Source organism: Phascolarctos cinereus, unplaced genomic scaffold (assembly GCF_003287225.1).
Source record: "Phascolarctos cinereus isolate Bilbo 61053 unplaced genomic scaffold, phaCin_HiC Scaffold_726;HRSCAF=1367, whole genome shotgun sequence".
In the NCBI taxonomy this organism is placed as follows: Eukaryota; Metazoa; Chordata; class Mammalia; order Diprotodontia; family Phascolarctidae; genus Phascolarctos; species Phascolarctos cinereus.
In genome coordinates, this window is record NW_027556098.1 from 378,465,139 (window position 1) to 378,487,532 (window position 22,394).

The 22,394-nt window shown below is 38.3% G+C and overlaps 1 protein-coding gene across 2 annotated transcripts in view; it reads right to left on the reverse strand.

Moving 5' to 3' along the window:
• Positions 1-210: 210 nt before the first annotated feature.
• CDC42 (cell division cycle 42) overlaps positions 211-22,394 on the reverse strand; it is a 46,273-nt gene continuing 24,089 nt past the window's right edge. Inside the window, exons 2-7 of one of the 2 annotated variants that reach the window (XM_020983024.2) lie at positions 17,602-17,650; positions 14,814-14,969; positions 12,096-12,168; positions 7,642-7,751; positions 7,339-7,536; positions 211-1,861 (exon numbers count right to left, since the gene is read on the reverse strand). In XM_020983024.2, the coding sequence (XP_020838683.1) occupies positions 1,772-1,861; positions 7,339-7,536; positions 7,642-7,751; positions 12,096-12,168; positions 14,814-14,918 (576 nt within the window). In that variant the 5' untranslated portion in view covers positions 14,919-14,969; positions 17,602-17,650 and the 3' untranslated portion in view covers positions 211-1,771. The remainder of the gene's footprint in view (positions 1,862-7,338; positions 7,537-7,641; positions 7,752-12,095; positions 12,169-14,813; positions 14,970-17,601; positions 17,651-22,394) is intronic. The other variant, XM_020983025.2, reaches the window with a different exon arrangement.

Below are 22,394 nucleotides of genomic sequence, written 5' to 3' on the forward strand. Positions count from 1 at the left end.
AAAGATGTACTACTAATCCAGGAACCAGCACACAGAACATTTCCTCACTACAAACAAAAAGAGGCCCTTGGGAGATCCCACATTTTATTGAGAGAAAGGATTCTAGTAGCAAAAATGAATGTGAAAATGTCAACGAATGTGAAAAAGGAAGAAACTTTAAACACTGAAGAAAACAAACAATGGCAAGTGTCAGGAAAGGAAATACAAAAATGAAGCTTTTAAAGTTTTGCCTCTTTTATTCAATGCTAAAAATTGGTGCCTGAGAGAGTCAAGTTCCCATGTCTTTAAATAAGCTGAGAAGTGAGAGGCAGTGGAGAGGGGAGGAAATAACAACCCTCAGGCGGGTTTGTGAAGATTTTTTTTTGTTTTGTTTTGTTTTAATACATCTGAAAAGAATGCATATACAAAGAATTGAGACATGAGAAAAGCATTGGTTCAATACTAACGAATCTACAAGAATTAGGATTTTGGGAAGATGAATGAGTCCCTAGATATTTAAAAAATTGGAAAATGCAAACCAATAGGCTTCTGATAAAATCCCTATTAACACTGGAGTCTTCAATAAGACTTCTTCCCATGATTTTTATTATATTAGAGCCCCATCCTCTGGCCCTGGGGTTTCTCATATGCAAAACACAGATAAAGGGGATTCCCCAACTGGTCCCTATGGTATCACGTCTCCCTCCCACCGAGCTTCTTAATAAAGCTGGCTGTCCATCCCAAGCTTTCTTGAAAATGATCGGAATCATTTTGTAAACCTTCGTCTGCCAGCACCACTCCTGTTAATGTTAACCTTCCTTCTCAACACACTAGGTTCACTAGCTGTGTTTCATGAACCACGATCAACTGCACATCTTGGCTCTGTAGATTAGACCAGGAGTGGCAGGAAAACCAAATAAGATTTTCTTTTAAAAATTCTAATCTAAACCCATCTGGTGTGGTTCCAAAGATACAGGATTTTCTTCCCTTATTGAATAAAGTTTGAACCTTAACCTCAAAAGCAGCAACTGGCAAATCTCCTCAATATTGTAGTCAAGAATACAGTGCAACCCATGACAGGGGGAGGGAGAAAGGGGCAATACATGCTTCACCCCACTTGGGATGGTTTCATTAAACACTGGACCTACTCAGAAGTGGGGAACAAAAAGGCAACTTTCAAAAAGGAGTATAAGTTATTGAGGGGGAGCATTCCCTATACTCCTTCCTAAAGAGCACCAGGAGGGGAATATCTGTTTCTTGAACTAGATCTGGGAAGTAGAATCCAACCTCTTCCCTGCCCTCCAAACCACCCCCCCTCAAAAAAACTATCCACTGGCTAATAGGTTTAAAAAAAAAACACTCCCCCCAAAAAAACCAAAAACAAAACAAACAAACAAAAAAAAAACTAAGAAGTCCCAGATTACTTGCCAGGTTGGCACCAGGGAGCATCCTCAAAAATTTTGAGCCTAGAATTAGTCTGTTACAAAGTCATCACAAGCATGCCTTGCTTTTTAAACAAAAAAAAAATTAGAAACAGTAAACAAAAATAAAAAACTAGTACTGATCAGTTTTCTGACAATACATAATTACTCAAAATTAACTAGCATTTAAACCAAGTTGAGAGAGAAACTGGGGGCCCCAATAGGCCATGTCTCACACTAGAGTGTGGGGGTGGGTGCAGGGCATTTGTCATTATTGCAAAAACGAATTTTAATTTCTCTTTAGTTTGATTTAACATTGCTTTTAGTATGATGCCGACACCAGCTTTGCAGAGGGGGCTCTGGAGGGATGTTCATAGCAGCACACACCTGCGGCTCTTCTTCGGTTCTGGAGGCTCCAGGGCAGCCAGTATCGCCTCGTCAAATACATTCTTTAGGCCTTTCTGAAAAGGGGTAGAGAAAGAAAAGGGGCAGTCTGATTCAGTATAATAATTAGACAAAATGAAAGCAAACACCCCAGAATGGTAAACAAGGTACAAGAACAGGGAACAACCACCCATGATTCAATTCCATTATCTCCTTCCATCAAGCTTGGTCCAAGGTATGTATTAGAAAGGCTAGGTAGTTCTGCAGCAGGGTAGCCAAGATATTCATGACAGAGACATTGGACTTTTGAGGATGCTTTCTGCAAACCAATATATGGCACAAGAAGCAAACAAGCACGTTTGTGATATACTACAACTCGGCACACAGAGATATAGTGTAATAACTGCCTTCAAATGAAGCAGCAGGATATGGACCCAAGTGAGGGTTCTGGGAGTCCAGAACATGATGCAGGGGCATCCCTGCTATATGTGAAATGCAAGCACAGATGAAGAAGAGCATCAAGGAGACTTCAGTAAGCCCAAGCTAGCCAAGGGTCATTCACTGAGAGCCCCCCTCGTCCCGCCCACTAAAACCCATTAAAAGTAGCTAGGGCAACACCAGAAGCAGTGAATGTGTTAGCACAAAATCAGATATAAGGAAAGCAAGAAAGATGGGTACCTTGTCCACAGGTCAATCTAAAGCCAGTCAGTGCAACAGGAATAAAGCTTCGTCAGGCATTCATACAAACAATTGCAATTCTTTTAATTTCAAAATTTTAAGGTAGCTACAATTCCATTTTCCCCCATAATGACAAATCTGAAGAAGCATGAAAATAAAGGCAGCAGAGCTTTACATGTCAACATTAACAAACCTTAGGTTTAACTATTCAAAACGGAGTTGGGGTACTAAAAGTTATTGTAACAAATGCATTTGTAAAGCAGTAGCAGATATCAACTTGTCCTCCCTCCCCACCCCCCAAGCCTAACAAATAACTCCACTACAGCACAGACAGCCAAAGCACTAGCAACAGAAAGGGTTGATGCACAAAGAAAAAACCAGGAAGAATCCATCACATTACAGCACCTACTAGCAGGTCACCTCTTCCAGTGTAAGTCTGTCATGCAAGTACAATTAATAACAGCTTCACAAGTATAAAATGAGATGTGTGCATGAATCCATCCACTGCCGAGTGGTGGGTATTCCTTTATTTTCTCCTAGAGGGCATTTTTTTTAATGCTAGACCTGAGCCCCCTTTTATTCCAATTACTGAAACCATAAAGCTCCAAGCCCTGGGCAGCCCAAGGAGCAGACAGAGTTCATCCAGTCCAAGTCTGCCTCCTGATAACAATGTTTTGTGTTTTAGTAAGACAGAGATAGATATAGAATGCAGTTTTAACCAGAAAGCTAATACAGAGGTTGCTCTAAGGTGGTAAGTAAGAAGACGCAGAGGCTTTCAAGCAGGATTGTTTTATTCCTTTGTGTTGTTTTTTTTTGTTGTTGTTTTTTAAAACAGAGATTCTACAGTGGTGGGACAGGAAGCAGCAGCAAAGAGGGGAAGGAGAAAACAGTTTAGAATATACAGCACTTCCTTTTGGGCTGAGTTTCCGGAGGCTCGAGGGCAGCTAGGATAGCCTCATCAAACACATTCTTCAGACCTCTCTACAAGACAGAGGGGAGGAAAGAGAACAGCAGCTAGGTTAGAGGATTACAAAGAGACTAGCAGATACAAACAGCACCCAAGGATAAAAAAGGGCTGAATGCACATAAAAAAAAGTAGGTGAGGATAGGATTTAAAAAGAGATTTGAAAGAAAATACATACTACACCTGGAACTATACAAGAATTAAAAAGGGCAGAAGAGAGGATATCAAGACAAGGCTTTTGGCCCTCTGTTCCCCACCTTTTTATACAGGTGTGAATGGAGTCTCAGAAGGAGTGACTTGCTCACTGTTAAATACTTCGGAGTAGTAGAGTCAGAAGCAGAATTGAGATTCTTTGGAGGGTTAGTACAATGATTTATCTGCTACAGCACCATGCTGTCAACACGGTAAAGGGCAAGAATCCAATTGTAATGGAAACCGTGTGGACATGCCAAATCCTAAAGTATTTTAGATAGATACATCTGTTCTTTTCAGCAAATGAATGAAAATTACAGGGTGGGAAGAAATCCAGGTGCCTGAACACAAGGGCTTATGGATAATTAAGTATTTGGAATATCCCTGCAAATTCAGTTTGCTTGTTTGGAAGAAACCTCATGATTGTTCAAAAAAAATAGTTTAAAAAGTAATTAAAATTTCTGACTTATGTGAATTCAGCCTCTGAATAACTGAAGAACACAAAGCAATAGACTGATATGGGCATGCTATCTGTTTCAAAATGTTAACAATATACCCACTGTGATTGAAACCAGATTTCTGAATAAGCTCATCTTTCCCAGTACAAATTCTCAGCCATTTCAAACTAGTTTTAATTGCTTAGCAGAAGCCTAGAGAAGAAAACTCTGAAATACCAGTGGCTTCAGTTATTCTGTAATACTAATGCACGTCATCATCACCCAAGTTATAGGAAAACAAAGAAAGACACAAGAAGGAGTTACACTATAAAAGCAAGCGGGTCCAGCGTGCTTGTGATGCATGCACAAGCGTATGAGAGCACGAAACACGGAGTGCAGAAACAGAATCATCTCTTGGGATCCACAGATACAGGGACGAATCAACTTACATTACAGCCAGGAAATGAACGTAGCATTGGGTCCTAAAAGCCTGACAAGGACTATCTACACTCATTCAGGTCTCATGTTTTTCATTACCTTTAGCTCACAACCACTTTCATCTGTCACAAGAGTATCTCAAAAGCCATGAAGCCCCTGGCACTGCCAAAGCCTCCCAAAATTCCCCCAGGAATTTGCTTCCTGCACAACCACCACACTCGGGGATTAAGACACTGACATCTAGAAATTCATGTGTCACTAAAGCTTTGCATCAGGATTGGATAAACACATCACTTCCAATTCTCCTTCACTGACATATATGTTAAAGCATATAAAACATAAGAAAATACTAAAGTCCAAGAAAAGGTCACATGTTCTCTATCACTTGTAGGAATATAAGCATTTTAGCCTATGCTAATACAACACAGGCTCCTTGAGTACAAAGGTCATGCCATTACTATGTGGTGGGAAGCCTTAGAGTGAAGGCTTTATGGAGACACTGTACAAGAGGTCCTTGTTCTTTAGTTAATGGTCGTACTAGATGGCTGAGGTCCCTTTGAATACTGAGATACCAGAATGCTGCAACACCTCGAACAAGTGCTCAATAAAAATTTAGATGAATTATACAGAAAAGAACAATGAATATTAAGGAGAAACACCTACCAAAAAGGGAGGGAGAAGAGGATACATACCACTGGAGGATGAGGAAGATGCCAATTTAAGAGCTGCTATTAGAATATCAACGAAAGGTCAATTTTTAAAAATAAGTATTAGAGACTGAACAGCAACATTTAAAAAATTACAGAATTTTAGAGTCAGAAGGGACAACAGCAGCCATCTAGCTCAACTCACACCCCAAACAAAGAATCTCCACTAAATTATACTTGACAAGGGGTCATCCATTCTTTTCTTAAATTCTTCCAAATAAAGAGGGACCCACTACCAGAGACAGCTCAGTACATTTTTGGACAGTTCTATTTATTAGGAAGTTTTTCCTGACCTCAAGCTTAAATTTGCCTTTCATGCTCCTGGTTCTTGCCCTCTAGATCCAAATAGAACAAGTCTCATCACCTTTCTACATGACAGTCCTTCAAATATTATTAAAAATAGCCATCGTATCCATCTATTTCCCTCACCTGACAAAAACCTTTCACAGTCTTCTCCAAGATAAACATGCCAAGTTCCTTCAACCAATTTTCATGACATGCAATCAAGGTCTTTCAGCATCCTAGCTGCTCTTCTCTTGACACTCTAGCTCATCAAACTCCTTCCTAACCTGTAGATCTCAGAACTAAACCAAAAATCCAAATGTGGTCTGACCAGGGCAAAGTACAGCCAAGACTATCACCTCCTTACTCCCGGAAAATCAGTACCTCTTAAAGATCACATTAACCTTTTCTTTTCTTTTTTTTTTTCTGGGGGGAAGGGAGGGAGGTAGGGGGAGGAACAGCATGCTGCCATATCACACCACTGACTTACATTGAGCTTGTAATCTGATAAAATATTCAGATTTTTCAAACCAAATATTTTAACCCAAGCATAAGGCTTTATGTTCATTACTATTAAATTTTATCTTACTCATTTCAGTTAAATGCCTAAATATAAGAAATTTTCCTGTAAAGTATGTAAATTAAGCATTTTCCCATAAAATGCCCAATGTAGCTAGTTAATGAACTATCAAATCATGGAATAAACCAAAATAAAAAATGTACTACATGCAAACCACATACATATAGCAAAAAGGGATTATATAGCAGCTACACTGTAACAAATCAACATTTAAAAAAGTCTTTGAAATAACTGAGAAAAATGGCCTTAAAGTATATCTACAAGTACACAATAACCACTGCTCTCCAAAATAATCAAATGATGATGTCTGTATTCACAGATAAAAGCAAACCATGAAGTTAAAAGAAACAAAATCTTCACAGCACAGCATGCATGAATGGTTTAGCATCTAATCCAAGGATTCAGGTAAGATGTCTACACTAATTGCTTTCTCACATCATGTTTTCCATATCCCAAAAAGATTGCTGGAAAAAAAATCTAGATCAAAATAATGGAGATAATACACTTCAGTTAAAACTCCTTACTATCAGACCACCAATGAATGCCTCAGAGTGCAGACACATACACATCCCAGTACCTCCACAATCAGCATCCACTAACCAAGTAGAATCAGCATAAAACCATGACAATTGAAAGAAAGGAGACCACAAAGGACCTGAAAGGCTTAACTTTGGGAAACCTGGAAATTGGGGAGATGAGTAAACAAAAGTATTAAGACAATCTAGACCTAGCTATGGAAGCAATATCTGAAGAGTCTTGCTTGAGAAAAGAAAGTTCTCAGTTACTGTGACTAAGTTCTCTACTCCACTAGCCATCAAAATAGTTATTTCTCCACATGTTAACACTAACAGAGTCAAAACGGATTCTGAAAAAATGCTAGACCCAGGAGAACAGAACTGAAAAACCTCAATTTAACTTTGCCCTGTACTTTGTCAGTCAAAATAACTGAATATTTTCACTTTTCTAAAAGGTAAACATTCATTGTCTATTGGCATTGAACATCACAAGTACCACATGAGAGAAAACAGATTAAATTTTCTATAAATAACAAGATAAGGAATACACTTAAAAGCTGTAAATTTCACCCCCAAAAAGATTTTCATATAACTGTCACTTACTATTCTGATGAGTCTTCTCATGTTCTTCATGGGAAGCTATTCAGGACACAGTTGACCCAACTAATAGTAGAAATAGCCCTGATATGCTAAAACGATCTAAAAGTACCACCACTGCTGTCAACCGCAGTACAATGCATGGTCTCCAAAAAAGGCCTCACCTGTGTGAGCGCAGAACACTCCACATATTTGACAGCCTTCAGGTCTCGGGCCAGCTTTTCAGCAGTCTCTGGAGTGATGGGCTTCTGTTTGTTCTTGGCAAGTTTCTCAATAGTAGAAGGGTCATCTCTGAGATCAATCTGGGTCCCAACAAGCAAGAAAGGAGTCTTTGGACAGTGGTGAGTAATCTCTGGTACCCACTAAAGGCATGAAATATACAAATACCAGTTAATTTTGAGGCTTCCAAAATGGTTCACAAAGCAAGGAAACCTAGAGAGGAATGTAGAAATATTTGACCAACACACCTTTTCTTTCACATTTTCAAATGAGGATGGGGATACCACTGAAAAACAGACAAGAAACACATCTGTCTGTGGATAACTGAGGGGTCGTAATCTGTCGTAATCTTCCTGTCCTAGAAGGAAAAAGGAAAATTATCATTAATTTTCTAGACCATTTCACAGCATGAAAATTAAACACATGTATGAGTATACACACGAACCAGCTTTCACCATAGCACCTATAAACTTAATCGGGACATTAAAAGCAATCTGCCTCACAGTAAATTGATGGCATTATCACATGGAATTTCTATGGCTGACTTAAAACCACTTTGTTTCCCTGCCAACTGTATTCCTTATAATTATTCAATCATGTCCCTAGAAATCTCATCTTGCAAGACAACAGCCTTGGTTTTAATATTTCATCAGTACCCTCTGAAGTATAGGGTGATCAGATCCTCTAAAACTTCCATTTATTTAAGAAGGCCCCTCCTTTTTCTCCTCTCCCCTTCAGCTTCCTTTGCCTGTTGTCTTCCCCCATTAAATTATAAGCTTGAGAGTAGGAACTCTTTCTTTTTCAAATTTATGTTTCCAGAGCTTAGCACAGTCCCTGGTGGATGATAGGTTTTTAATAAATGTTTATTGACTGACTGCCTGGCTAATAATAATAATTAATAACAATAATACAGGCAATTATTTTAAACTGTCACATACTTCCAGGACTAACACCTGAAAATGCTACTCAAGCCCAGGAAACCAAACTAGCTACAAGTAGTTGAGATCAAAACTTAATAAAAACAACATTAATAAATCTCCACATTAGTATGTAAGAGTAGCCAATGACTGGTGTTAGGAATATCAACACTAAAATACTTGGCAAGAATTATTTAGGCTGAAAATTTTCTTTTCATCCTTGCCTGAGGACAACTATCAAGACTCAACAGGCAAAGGGAAGCAGCCTCAGGGCAACATCATCTTCATGGATATTTTGTAAAATGAAAGAAGCCACTGCTATTACAAATTTATAACCAGAGCCACCATTTACAGTTGATATTTTTTATAGCACAACATAAAATTAAAACTCTCACAACTACTTTGTGAGGTAGATATTATCCTCATTTTAAAGGTGAAAAAAAAAAAGATTCAGAGAAATTTAAGCGATTTGACCAAAGTCAGAAGTGGTTAGCAGAGCTTGTATCCCAACTCTCACCTGATCCCCAAATCTCCCATTATCATAATGGAACAGCTGCCTATCCCACTTGTGCAGTCATTCAGCCGCACAATTAGGGTTAGGCATTAGGGCTGTTTTTCAAGGACTTCCTAATATAAAGAATTAGAAAGTTTTGGACTTTGTTACATCCTTCTCCAAGGAACCAGACTTACAATAAGCATATTATAAGCAAATCTGAATTCTTCATTAAAAATTTACATCTGCAGTAAGGACCTTAGGGTTCACAAAGTACTTTCTCTACAACTACCCTGCGAAGCAAGCAATAAAAATACATATAGACGAGGAAACTAGATGAGAGATTAAATACTGACATACAGTTACCAACTAGCAAATCACAGGGCTAGGGTTCCAATACAAATCTCCTGACAAAATCGAGCATTCCTTCCTAGATCAGTTTCCTTCTGAGAAAAATGAGGCTGGCAGAGCATAGGAATAGTCAAACACTAGTAGGGATGGGATACAAGTGTTCAGAAAAGAAAACATCCCCCTAGGGATTTGAAATCAATATTGATACCTGTTCCGTTTGAACCTGTTATTTTACTGGTAAATGGAATTACAAGCGAGCAAGGTCTCTATGTACCAGTACGGGGACCAGTCTATTCACCTATAAGTCTTTGACATTAGAGAATTTCTCCAGAAAATGCTAAATAGATTTCCTTAGAAGCAAAATGGGTAGAAGGGGAAGTTAAGTTTAACACTCAGATTGCACGAATTTGGATTCACTGATTTTTTTAGGATGAGGAATAGAAGAATAAAGGATGCTACTTCTGTTGTTTGTTGTTCTGTTGTTTCAGTCATGTCTGACACTTCATGATGCCATTAGGGGTTTTCTTGGCCGTGGTACAGGAGTGGTTTGCCATTTCCTTCCCCAACTCATTTTACAGATGAGGAAACGGGGGGCAAAGTAACTTGCCCAGGGTCACAGAACTAATAAGTGTCTGAGGCTGGATTTGAACTCAGGTCTTCCTGACTCTAGTCTCAGTGCTCCATCCACTGTGCCACCTAGAATGTTATTACTGAAAGGATGTTACTACTGAAATTCTACTTTTTTTAGGTTACCTATTTGACCACCTTCTTTCTCCTCTGAAACCTTTGGCACACTGAGGAAGGGCAATTATTTCAATATTTAAGGGATCCATGTCCTGGTATGGGCACACCTTTCACTGATACAGATTCTCGCTCTTTAGATTTTCTTTATAAGACACTATGAATCCCCACTAGATAGTCAAAGGACATAAACAAAAGTTCTCAATAATAATCGCAAGCTAGTAACCACAGGACAAAATGCTCCAAAACAGAGAAATGCATATCAAAACAGCCCTGAGATTTTATTTCACACCCTCCCATTGAATTGGGAAAGTTGACAAAAGATGGGAGGGGTCAATGTTAGAGGGATCATAGGAAGACAGGCACACTAGGGCTGGTGGAGCTGGGAATCAATATAATGTTTTGGAAAGCAACTGGAAATTATGCAAATTGAATTGCTAAAACAACTATACCTTTTGCCCCAGAGATTCTACTACTAGGTGTATACCCAAAGGAGGTCACTGATCAGAATAAAGTCTTCAAATACTCCAAAACATTTATTGCGGTATTTTTGTGATAGCCAACAAATGGAAACAAAATAGATATCCACTGACTGAGAAATAGCGAAACATTGTGGTTGGTATATGTTGAATACTACTGGACTTTAAGAAACAATAAATGTGACTGTACAGATCACAATTCATCCATGCTAGTCCATCTTGTACAACTCTTGTCCATGTCTTCTATAAGCAGGGGGAGATGGTAAGCAACCTTGGCTTTCTTGTGACATCTCAAGGAGGCCAACAGGGCATCAGCTCTTGCCTTTGTGACCAGCCTACCTTAGCTTTTCAAGTATACTTCTCTGTTAACATCTCTTACTTTTCTGTACCATTCTTTTAATTTTTTCATATGTTGCAGCCTACTCTACCTACCATTCACTACTCTAATAACCTCTAAGTGATTCTCTTTTTTTAACTTATCAAAGACTGTAATGGTTCTATGACTGGCAGCCACAAAACACAGTAAAATGTTGGTATTCATACAATGAGCATATGATTTCGACAGAGGTTTGGGGGTATTAAGGGATCTATGCAATTTCTTTAAGGCAATGTAAATCTGGCTTTCTCCTCCTGTTTGTGCCCAACCTGTTATATGATTGAACTGGATATCCAAAACATATACATACTTATGGATGAGCTTGGAAAACACCTTCATTAAAGTATTTTAAAATGGCACCTTGGAAACAGATCTTTAGCAAATCAAGGTGTCCAAAGGCAACATAAAACCAAATTCTATTTATTTGTCAGTTTCCTGACCCATCTGTGATCATTTTGAGTAATATTTCCCTAATAAACCACAATGTTACTATGATGCTTCACTGCAGCATTACAATGACTCCAGGTCCTGAAAGACTAAGTAAGCACTGGCCTGTTCTTATCCAAGCTAGAACAACTAAGAGCAGCCTGAATTTAGACAAGCCTAGAGGGTTTATTCACCTCGTGGGATTGTGAACTTGAATGGGAACGAACCCATCCTCACAATAAAATTTGAGGGGTCTTTGGTATGGTACAGGTACATGTGCAAGTATGTGTGTGTGTAAAACCATAGTAAGTGTATGAATATATACACATATAAAAATCATAATTTAAGGAAATGCTAAATTTTAGTTCAAATTTATTAAAAACTTAAAATGTTAATTATTTTTCCATCCAAATTCATGAACCTTTAATATATCCACAAACCCTAGGAGGTCCATGGACACCAGCTCAAGAAGCCCTAACAATAGGGGATCATTGACACAGACAAAATCACAGATAGTTTTAAGTAATGAAGTAAACCAACCAGTTCAAGGGTCATCAGTAGGGGAACAGGTCAGGTTTCTAGTTCTTTTAATATTCTCAGTGGTCTTCTCCAGTCTCCATCCCTCCTAGATTTCACTGTGCAAAGGTTTCACCAACTGTTCTCCCATCTGTATCCACTCCGTTGTAAAAACTCTATTTCCCTAGATCAACATCCCCATCTACATTACAGGATTTGTTTGAAGAAAGTGCTTATAAACAAGCAAAGCACTACAGAAAACTTAGTGGTTATTCTCATGTTCTATGACTGTGACTATCCGAACTCAAGCATACTAATCTGAGCCAAAGCATTCTACAAAACAAATATGAAACACCAGTAATATGTACGTCTACCGAATAAGACACACCAAACATGTTCTCACCTGCAGTATCAAACAGTCCAAGAGTATATGGTTCTCCACCAATCATAACCGTGACTGCATAGTTGTCAAATACCTTAGAAAAACACACAAAAAGTTAGGGAAAGGGGAACCCATAGGCCCAAAAAAAGTGTTTCATTCCTGACTCTCATCCCATTGCCTGTCATTTTTCTTCTTCAACCATAATTCCCAACTAAAATTCAATCTTCTCCAAATCTTATGCAATAAATCAGCAGGAGAGATTTTAAAGTACTTATTTTCAGAAAGTAGCAAGCAACAGATGAAACAATAAAAAAATGGAGAATACTCCAGACTCCTACTCAGGGTAGAAACCATCAGGTTTATAAGGTAGAAAAAACTCAGTCTTGGTTACACTTGCTTGTTTTATTTAAATGTCCATTAGGTTTCTAAAAGACTATTTATTATATATTTCCTTTCAATTAAAAAAAATTTCCTATTATGATGAACATCTTTTAGCATTTCAGGGCACAACTGACCACAAAAATGTTCCACTTCTGTGAAAAAAAAAGTAACAAACCCAATAAACAGAAATTTTAAATGCACCTGGAGAAATCATGTCCCTAAGTCTACAGAAGAAAAAGATAACTTGGCAGGGAGGTGGCAAGTAAAACCAAATGTTTGAGAATCCAGTAGGATAAAGATAAATCATGCCATCATTACTGCTTTATATATTCTTACTCCTGGACCTTGTTTTTGCGCTTTATGTGTTGAATTCATGAATTAAATGGGTTTTGCTTAAAGGACTGAGATTATATGAAAAAAAAAACGGCAGGAGAACTGTAAAAGCTCAGTTACGCATCTACCTTAAAACATGACATCTTAATTTAAATGGAATGTCTAGTACATGAAAATAGATCATAGAAAAGTATTGGCTTACAGAATCATTAAATTTACAGAATGTATTCAATATGGTGGTATCCTGGAAGGCAGAGTGAATTTCAAGGCCAGGTAGAGAGGTCTATCTATAATACATACAGAGATATAACATAGCCCTCACTCTGTCACTAACGTACAGGCTGTACGACCCTGGACAAGTGAACTATGAATTATCTGTATAAATCTTATTTGTAAATAATTATTTGCATGTTGTCTCCTCCAACAGAAGGTAAGCTTCTTGGAGGCAGAGGTTGTCCTTTCAACTTGTATTTGCATCCTCAAGAGCTTAGCACAACTTTTGGCACTTACTAAGTGCTTAATAAATGCTTGCTGACTCAATCAGATTGTGAGCTCCTTCCAAACAGAAGAGAATGGTTTCATCTTGCTTTGTAACCAGCACAGTGTGCCTTCATACTCTTCTATGCCAATGAATGGAAACTCACTGCCAGGGCCTCTGTGAATAAACTACTACTAAGTTTCCCCCTTTTTCATAAAGATAACTGCCTGGTAACATAAAATAATCCCATCTTATATATTTGGATTATAAAATAATACAAACTATTTTCCCTGCTTTGGACATGATAATGTTATCTAATGAGTGAAGCCACACATACTAGGTTCCACCAGTACCAAACAATGTGAGGGTAGACAATCACATGAACCTATACAATCAATTCACATCACCAGTCATTCATTAAGAGGCCAAGGGTGCAAGATGCTGAGGATACAAAAACAAAAACAAAGCACATAATGATTATATCATAAACAATTATTACTATTCTCTCACTTATGAATCCATAGCAGTTTGGGGGAATTTGCTGGAATTCCGCATTGGCTATCACAAGAAAGGAAAGTAACAGGCCAAGTTTCTACAGGAACTGACTTAGAAATTCCTGGAAGGAAGGACTTGCCCTCTAGTTTGTTAACCTTTTGCTTAGTATCTTTATTAATGTCTCATGCCTCCACCCTATTTTCATCTTTCTGGGAATTCTCATTTTAAGAACCATTCTGCATATTACCATTTTTTGTCTCACACTAAATCAACTCCCCAAGATCACTTGCCTTCAGATAAACCAAATCAGAGTACAATCTCTCCTGGGATAATAGTTTCTCACTACAGATAAGCCTGTTCAAATGTCAAGATGGTACCTGGTGTCCCACCCAAACCAAACCTAAAATGCAGTGCCCAAAAAAGATACCCATTCCAATAGTCTGGTTTCTCAAATACTTATTATCGAATCTCCCTCCTTCTCCCATCCTTACCCTCCAAAACCCACTTACCACCCCTCTAAAGTTTGGAATTCCTCTTTGGGCAAATGTGTAAATACACACACACACACACACACACACACACACACACACACACACACACACACACACTCACACACACACACACACACACACAAATACACATACTGTTCCATACTAACAAGAGCTGGTAACCCATGGGAGGCAAAAGTTGTGAAGGCCCCCAGTGAAAATGGAGCTCATTATAACCCCAAAAGAAGACAGCTCTACGCTTACTGTGTTTCAAGAAAAGAGAGCAGAGTCAAGCTCCACCATGAGTGCTTGCAAATATGGCACACCATCCATTAAAATACTGTCTCTCAGAAAACATCTCCTGAGACCCCCTAACAAATCCATCTCCCTCACCTCCTATTCCACCAAATTTAAAGTATTAAAAATAATTATTCTTGAGATGTCAATCTCTAAAGACAGTACAGAAAGCAACTGCATGAAAAATTCAAATATCCACAAAAATGAAAGGTTAGTAAGATGAATTTAGTAATCATTTAATTGAGAAATGAAGGCATTAACACTTACCGTTGGTACATATTCAGATGGAAATTTGTTTGTTGTATATGAAATCAGAAGACATGTCTTACCAACGGCACCATCACCCACAACAACACACTTAATAGTCTGCATTGCTGAAGCCTTTTTGTATCCACTTTCAGTATTTCAAATCAATGTAATAATCTATGGAAAGAATACAGAAAAAATATATTACTACTCTTATGTTCATAACAGGCTACCTTATTATCCTTTTAAAGCCATTTACTCCATATCTCTGAGAACTAAATAGGAGAAAGTTCTACTACGCTAGCTAGGATAAAGATCTGCTCAAAATACAGCAATGAGACCCATCCTCTACCTCACATAAAATAGCTGGAAAAGCCCTTATGAGAACCTCTGCTCTAGCTACCTCATGTTAGTTTTTTTAAAACTCACCCAATATTGGAATCAATACACACAAGACAAGTATATCCCTCCCAGGCTACAAATCAAAACCCAGGTAAACTGTTTCTCCATTATACACTCATCACCTCCTAAATATTGCTACTGTGGTTTTTTTTGTCCTTTGTTCTCAAAGAGGACCTTAACATCAGGGAGACGATGCCATGACATGCAAGTGAACTGGATTTAAGTTAGGGAGGGCTGTGAAAAGTCACCAGTCTCACTTTCTACTATGGAGCCATCTGGGTCCAGTAGCAAGATATAGATTAGGACAAATGGAGATGGCTGTATGCTACCTGTGTGTTCAGCAATAGAATAATTGACCTACTGCCTTTTACTTAAATGTACTAGACACCCAATTTCAATAGCGATTTTCTTTTGCCCCTAATGTGCCTAATTTCTAAGTACATTTCTAATGCCAAGACATTCAAATGAATTTGATCTCTTCTGCAATCTTCTCTCTAGGTATGCTTCTAAAATTTTCTAAAACTGAATTGCTAAGTGTACAACCATACTTTGGTATTCAGGGGATTTAAAGAGAAAGGGGACCATAAAAAGAGCTATTCCAATCCCATCATTTCATAGATAAGGAAAGTGATGCCCAACAAAGTTAAAGGACTTATCTCAGGTCAAATAAATATCAAACTCCACACCCCATATGTTCTTCACACCATATTGAAACTGCCTTTCCATTTTACTATACAGCTTTTAGTAAAGACATTTAAAACAATTCATCCTTAGTGCTTAAGTTAGGTTATCCCTAAAGGAGAATATTCTCTATTGCCCAAACCTTAATGTCTACCCTTTCCTCCTGGAAAACGTATCCCCAGAACCCCATCCTTCTACCTATGTTTCAATGATATTGCCATTTCATTTTAGGCTAGCCTTCTAAAAATCAATCTGTGTCCTTCCTACCATGTAATTCACTTCCCAAGATTCTCAAAAGAATGATAAAATTCAGGAAGTTTTCAAAAACTCACTATCAAACAGAATCTCCTCCAAAATCTGTTAAAATCGGAGCAGCTAGGTAGCACAGTGGATAGAACACTGGCCCTGAAGTCAGGAGGACCTGAGTTCAAATCCGACCTCAGACCAAACAGTTGACATTTACTAGTTGTATGACCCTGCACAAGTCACTTAACCCCAATTGCCTCACACACAAAAAAACTGTCAAAAATCTATTTTTTTTATCACAAAAATCACTGCATGTTAAAACTGGAATTTTATAGGAGGAAATGTAGACTCCAACAGTCCACGAATTAACTTGTCCCAGGGCCCTGGGTTCCTGCTTCCAGGCTAGTGCTCATGGAAAGCAGAATGATTTGAACACCAGAGCAACACTCAACTACACAGGAGGAGACAGACTTGGGTTCTAGAAGCCTACCTTCACCACTCACAAGTCATTTAGCTTCCTCTCTACTCAAAAATGGAAAAGAAAATTTCTCTGCCAACATCACAGGGTTGAGGTTCAAATGAGGTAATATATATGAAAGCAGAGGGCAACATAAAATTCTTACTGGCTAATGTTTTAGGAAAAAACACACTGAATACATCATCAGGTTAACTCTCTATACAAACTGGCCCACCTCATCATGCCCTGTTTATTTACCATGGCTAAAGTGTTCACTATTCTACCCTTTTAAGTTCAACTCAAATGCCAAATCCTCCAGAAAAACCTTCTATGATGTCCCACTACTCAAACTCCTCTTTTTTTCTTAAACCAGAACAACTCTGGCCCCAGAAAAATTAGTGACTTGCCACAGTTAGAGTCAGAATTCAAACCCAAGGTGGCTGATTCCAAATCCAACAGCCTTCCCCCCACTATATACAATGTTGAATAAATGTTATATACGATAAAACTTAACTCTTGGAGCCAGGATTTTCCCAACTTTTTTATCCCCAGGTAACAGTATTTTATACTATAGACACTTAAGAAGTGCTGAATATCAAAAAAAACAGAACAAAAGCCTTTCTGACAGTTTACAATAAATTGGATTTCTTATAATCCACTACAGGGGTAGTACATTAATTCTTTAACTTGTTGAGGGGAAAGGAGGTGGGGTGTGAGAGGAGGAAGAAGGGGAAAAGGGAAAAACACACCCAAACCCAGGATACTAACAGCTACTCATCTGGGGAGGATATTACCTCAACTTAGCCAGGTCTAAGCCAAGCTTTAAACCTTGAGTGGGTTGATCTTCGGGCTAACGTTTGCCACAAAGGAAAGACTGCTGACCCAAGTAGAAAGGGCCTTGTCCAACCTGGTACCCAGCTTATACCAGGCTTACCAAGTTAGACAACATTATACTCCCCAAAATACAGGGTTAGCGATATGGCTCATGGGTCAACTTCATTAGGCATTTATTTAATTTCCTACCTCTGATGTCACAGGCAAGGAGCTCCAGAGAAGAAGCAGGGTAAGTTTACTGCAAGGAAGAAAGTCCCAGAAAATTAGAAACTCTTGAATGCCCACAATTGTATTTTGGGTTCTCTAATCAAGGAACAAAGAAATAAACTGAATACGGAACTTACGAAAGTTTAAAAGTTACAACAGTAATTCTATTGTTCTGATGGGGCCCAAAAACTCCATCAGGAATCTGGCTGTCTATGGAACTCTTTGGTAGAGAACGGGTGAACATATCTTCGTAACTAATTCAAACTGTTATCACCAATTAGCCAACTAAGAGAAGTGAGTAGAGGTCAATCTACCATTACCTCCTCTCTAGCCTTTGTGTTGCTAGCTTATTTTAAAATTTCCAAGAACTCAAAAAATTTAGGTTCTTTTGTCTCTTCTTTCCACTGCTCTATTAATCTTCTATCAATTGGTTATTGATAATAAAATGTATGCCAATTGTCTCATACGGTACAAGTTTCCATTCAAAGATTGTGAATCATAAGATTTAAGACTTCAGAGATCAAGTCCAAAACTCTTCATTTCACGGATGTGAAAAATGAGGGAGGAAAAAAACAAACTTTGTAACAAAAGCAACAGAATTATGAAATGAATTTATCTTGACAAAATCCAATGTTCTTTCAGTATTTGGCCATTCCCCTCCCTCCAAATCCCAAACTGTTAACATTTTGCCCTAAGTAGCAACCAACAACAGAGAGACTGATCAAAGGTCAGTTATAATCTCTCTAATCTCTCCACATTCTTCCTAGGTAATCTCATCCCAACGGTTTATTTATCTAACCAGCTGCCTCCCAAATGCATAAATTCAAATCTAATCTCACCACCTCCACCTCGAACTCCCTGATTCTGGCGATAACAACCAAACTCTCATTTACTTAGGCTCAAAAACCTCCAGGTTCACCCTCTTCACTCTCCATCCTCCCCAAAATTTTATTAGTTGCTGCCAGTTAATATAGATTCTACCTCCACAGCATCTTTCCCATCCATCTCCCACTTTCGATTCATACTACCACCACCCTTGCTCATGCCCTTACCTCCCCCCAACAGGCAGCTTTATCTCCAGTTATTCCTCATCAATCTTTCCATTTCAACCACCTGTGATCTCATCATAGACTACATCTATGACTTTCTAAATCCTCTTCAAGAAAGGAGCTGCTCAAAAAAAAGAAACAAACAAACTTCATTTCTGGTGATGAACCTCCTCAAACTTAGCTAGTTCACTATGACTTGCCAGAATTTACCTTCTGAAAGAAAAGCTTTCAGGAACACAAGGTCACCTCCATACTATAATGAGGAACTAGTAAGAATTTTGGTAGAAATATTTCCCACAGCTGTCAAAATAATATGGTCTGACTATGGCACTCCCTTCTCAAAAACACTGACCCTTCTAAGCCTGTCATTTAAGGACCCCTAATGTCAGATTCTAACCTACTTTCCACCCCAATTTCACACTACTCACTTCGTTCAATGATCGAGCCAAACTGGAGTCCATGACCTAAAACAATTTTCCATTCCTAGAATATATTCCCTCAATTCTACCTCTCAAAAGCCTTATCTTAAGACCCACCACTCAGTCTATTCATCATCCCTAACATCTTGCAAAGCATCCTCTTCTACACCTCAAAAATTCAAGAACACTGGTACTTTCTCAAAATTCAAGTGCATCCTTCAAAGGATGTAAACTTACATATACATTATCAGTCACAATCATGATCATAGGATGAGGATGTGGTGACTCTGAAATTTTGTTATGAGTCTATGTTATTCCAAGTCACATGTCCAATCTTCAGAAAAACCGCAATGAAATAGTTTCGTGCATCCTGCTTAAATAAGTGCTCTGAGTACCAGTTGGAAAAGTAGGATGTGTAATGCACACCTTCTTCCCTATCTTTTGCTTCCTCCAAATTCCTAGTTCTTTCCAGGTTATTTTGATTAGCTAAGTTTTTCTAATCAGAGAATTTCTCCTTTTATTTCCTAGCACAAGTATTAAAAAGAGGCAAAAACAAAGGTTCTTTGATAGATTAGTGAGGATTGTAAAAAAAAAAAATTCCAAACATACCAGTCCCACTGCTTAAGACCATCTAGGAAAAACCCACCCTTCAAATGGTATCTTATGACAGAATCCTTAAATAGATTCCAAGGAGAAAAGAAACTATTTGTTAAAGATCTAGTTTGATTTTATGATGGCAGAAAGAAAACAGCTTAAAAACTGAAAATGTAAGAAATGCTGGAAGGGTACCTGAATGATAGGCACTATTCCTCAAACTATTAAAATCCTGAGTCTAAAAACAATCTTGTATCTAAATTGGATCTAGAGCTGAAAAGCTGAAGCCATAACATCATATCTTGCATAAAAGCACTGTTTCTGTCATGAGGTAACACTGCAAAATAGCTAGCTGCTTTTAGGGGAAAGGAACCATATTCTGAATTTCATCTACCTAAGATATTTTAAAGTAAATATATAACAATTGACTTAAATATATTAATCCTCCCTCTTTGGTAACCCTTGGTTATGGCTTTCTTGAAAGTCACCCACTAGCACATACAGCAGAAGGAAAAGTGGGATAGACAAAAGAATTATTACCCAACCTATATCAGGACAACTATTCCATTTTTCCCAAGGTTCTTAAGTTGAGGTGTAAGAATTTGATTTTTTGTTTCTACTTTGATAACTGTATTTCAGTATAATTAGCTTCCTTTGCAATCCCATGTATTTTGTGCAACTAAAAACATTCTTCTGAGAAGGGGTCCATAGGCTATAGAAGACACTGCCCAAAGGCCAATCACACACACACACACACACACACACACACACACACACACACACACACACACACACACACACACACACACACACACACACGGTCAAGAAGCCCTGGCCTAGAGGATGCCTAAACTCTTCGCTAGCCCTAAATCCCTACCAGAGTCAACAGAGATGACAAAGACAGCATCCTATCCAAAAAAAATCATAGCTCTTGAGCTGTAAGGGACGACATTCCTCATTTTAGAAATATAGAAACTTGAGGCTTTCACAAAGAGATGATATAACTTTATTAAGGTAACAGAGGCAGTAAAATGGCAGGACTGGATACAAACCTTGTATTTTCCACTGCATCATCACAACTGCCTCACTGGGAGAAATTAGTAAAATAGTAACAACACCTAGTATTTATATTGTGCTTTAAGGTTGGAAAAGCACTTGACAAATGTCTCATTTACTCCTCACAACAACTCTGGGAGACAGGTGCTATTATTATCCCCATTTTACAGATGAAGAAATTGAGACAGGCAGAAGCTAAGTGACATGCTCAAGGTTACACAGCTGAGAATAAAAGTCCAAACTGGATTAGCATATGTGGTAACATATCCAGGTAACATATCATTAACTTAATAGAAAAACTCACTGACTAAAGAAAGAACCAGCCTAAGAATCTACAGAGACAGCAGAGTCAGTGTAAAACTAACCTAGCAGCACCTGAAATGGGATACTGCGAGAGCCACAGTCAATGTTGTATGAGCTGTATATACTTCAAAGAAAGGAGGAAGGGAGACTCAAGAAGTAGGAGGCAGCTTTACTTTTTACAACTCCCCCAACCTTCCTGTTGAAACTCAGTAGGAAGAGAATCTCAGAGAATGAAATAAGGGAGTATAACGACTGCTTTTGCTCCCCCAAATTTCCAGCAATTTTATTGTACTCTCTGGACTTCAGGTGGAACATAAAATTGGAGGCCAGGTGACTGGCCAAAAACTGCCTACCCTTGGAAAAAAGAAATGGTCCCCATTCTTCAAACAGTAGTGGTAACTTCTAATAAGAATGGGAAATAAACTATGATAAACCCAAAAGTTTAGAGAATATAAAATAACACTGAAACTTTGATAGATTAAGCATATAATTGTAAGAACTAAAGTATATATCAAGGGAGTAAAGAAAAGAAAATAAAGATCACAGTGCAATTTCAACTGCCTGATTCATTCCAACTCAACTGTGCTCAGTACAATTCACTCCCAATGACAAGATCTGTTCATTTCATTGGTGTAGGGAACTGCAGGTGACTAACTCCACACAACTCTTCTGCAATCCTAGAGACTTGGTAGGGACAATGAAAGGCCAAGTTATTTGCTCAGAATCCCAGTGACTGTCAAAGGTGGGACTTGAAACACTGGCTCTAGATTTGTAGCCGTCAGGAAATGAAAAGGTGTTTTTTTTTTTCCCCAACTGAAGCCAAAGGCCTAATTAGAACATAAACCAGGACATAATTCTAAGACACTATACAAGATAAAGTAACGTAACAATTAAAATCAAAGGGTATATTATTTAAGTGCCTATATCCAAAGCACTAGAAACACAAAAACAAAACTGAAAGGCCCTGCCCTTAAGAAATTTATATTTCTTAAGAGAAAACAATGGTAACATTAAACAAAATAAATGCAATGTAACTTGCAGGGAAGAATTGGGGGAGGGGAGGACAGGACAGGGACATGCCTGCATTGCAAAACTCAAACCTGTGCATTAGGAAGACGGATTTGGTGTGAAGAAATGAGGCAAAGAAACTAATTTGGAGGCTATGAAACTGCAATGGTACATGCCAAGTACAGACATTCTTTGCAGAAAGCTACTCACTAAAAACCTGTTAAAGGCTTGAACTAGAGTGGTGGTTTGTGAATGGAGAGAAGAAAGGACAAGTTCTGATTACTGACTGGAAATGTGGAGTTGAGATATAGAGTAAGGACTCAAGGATGACTCCTCGGTGACTAAT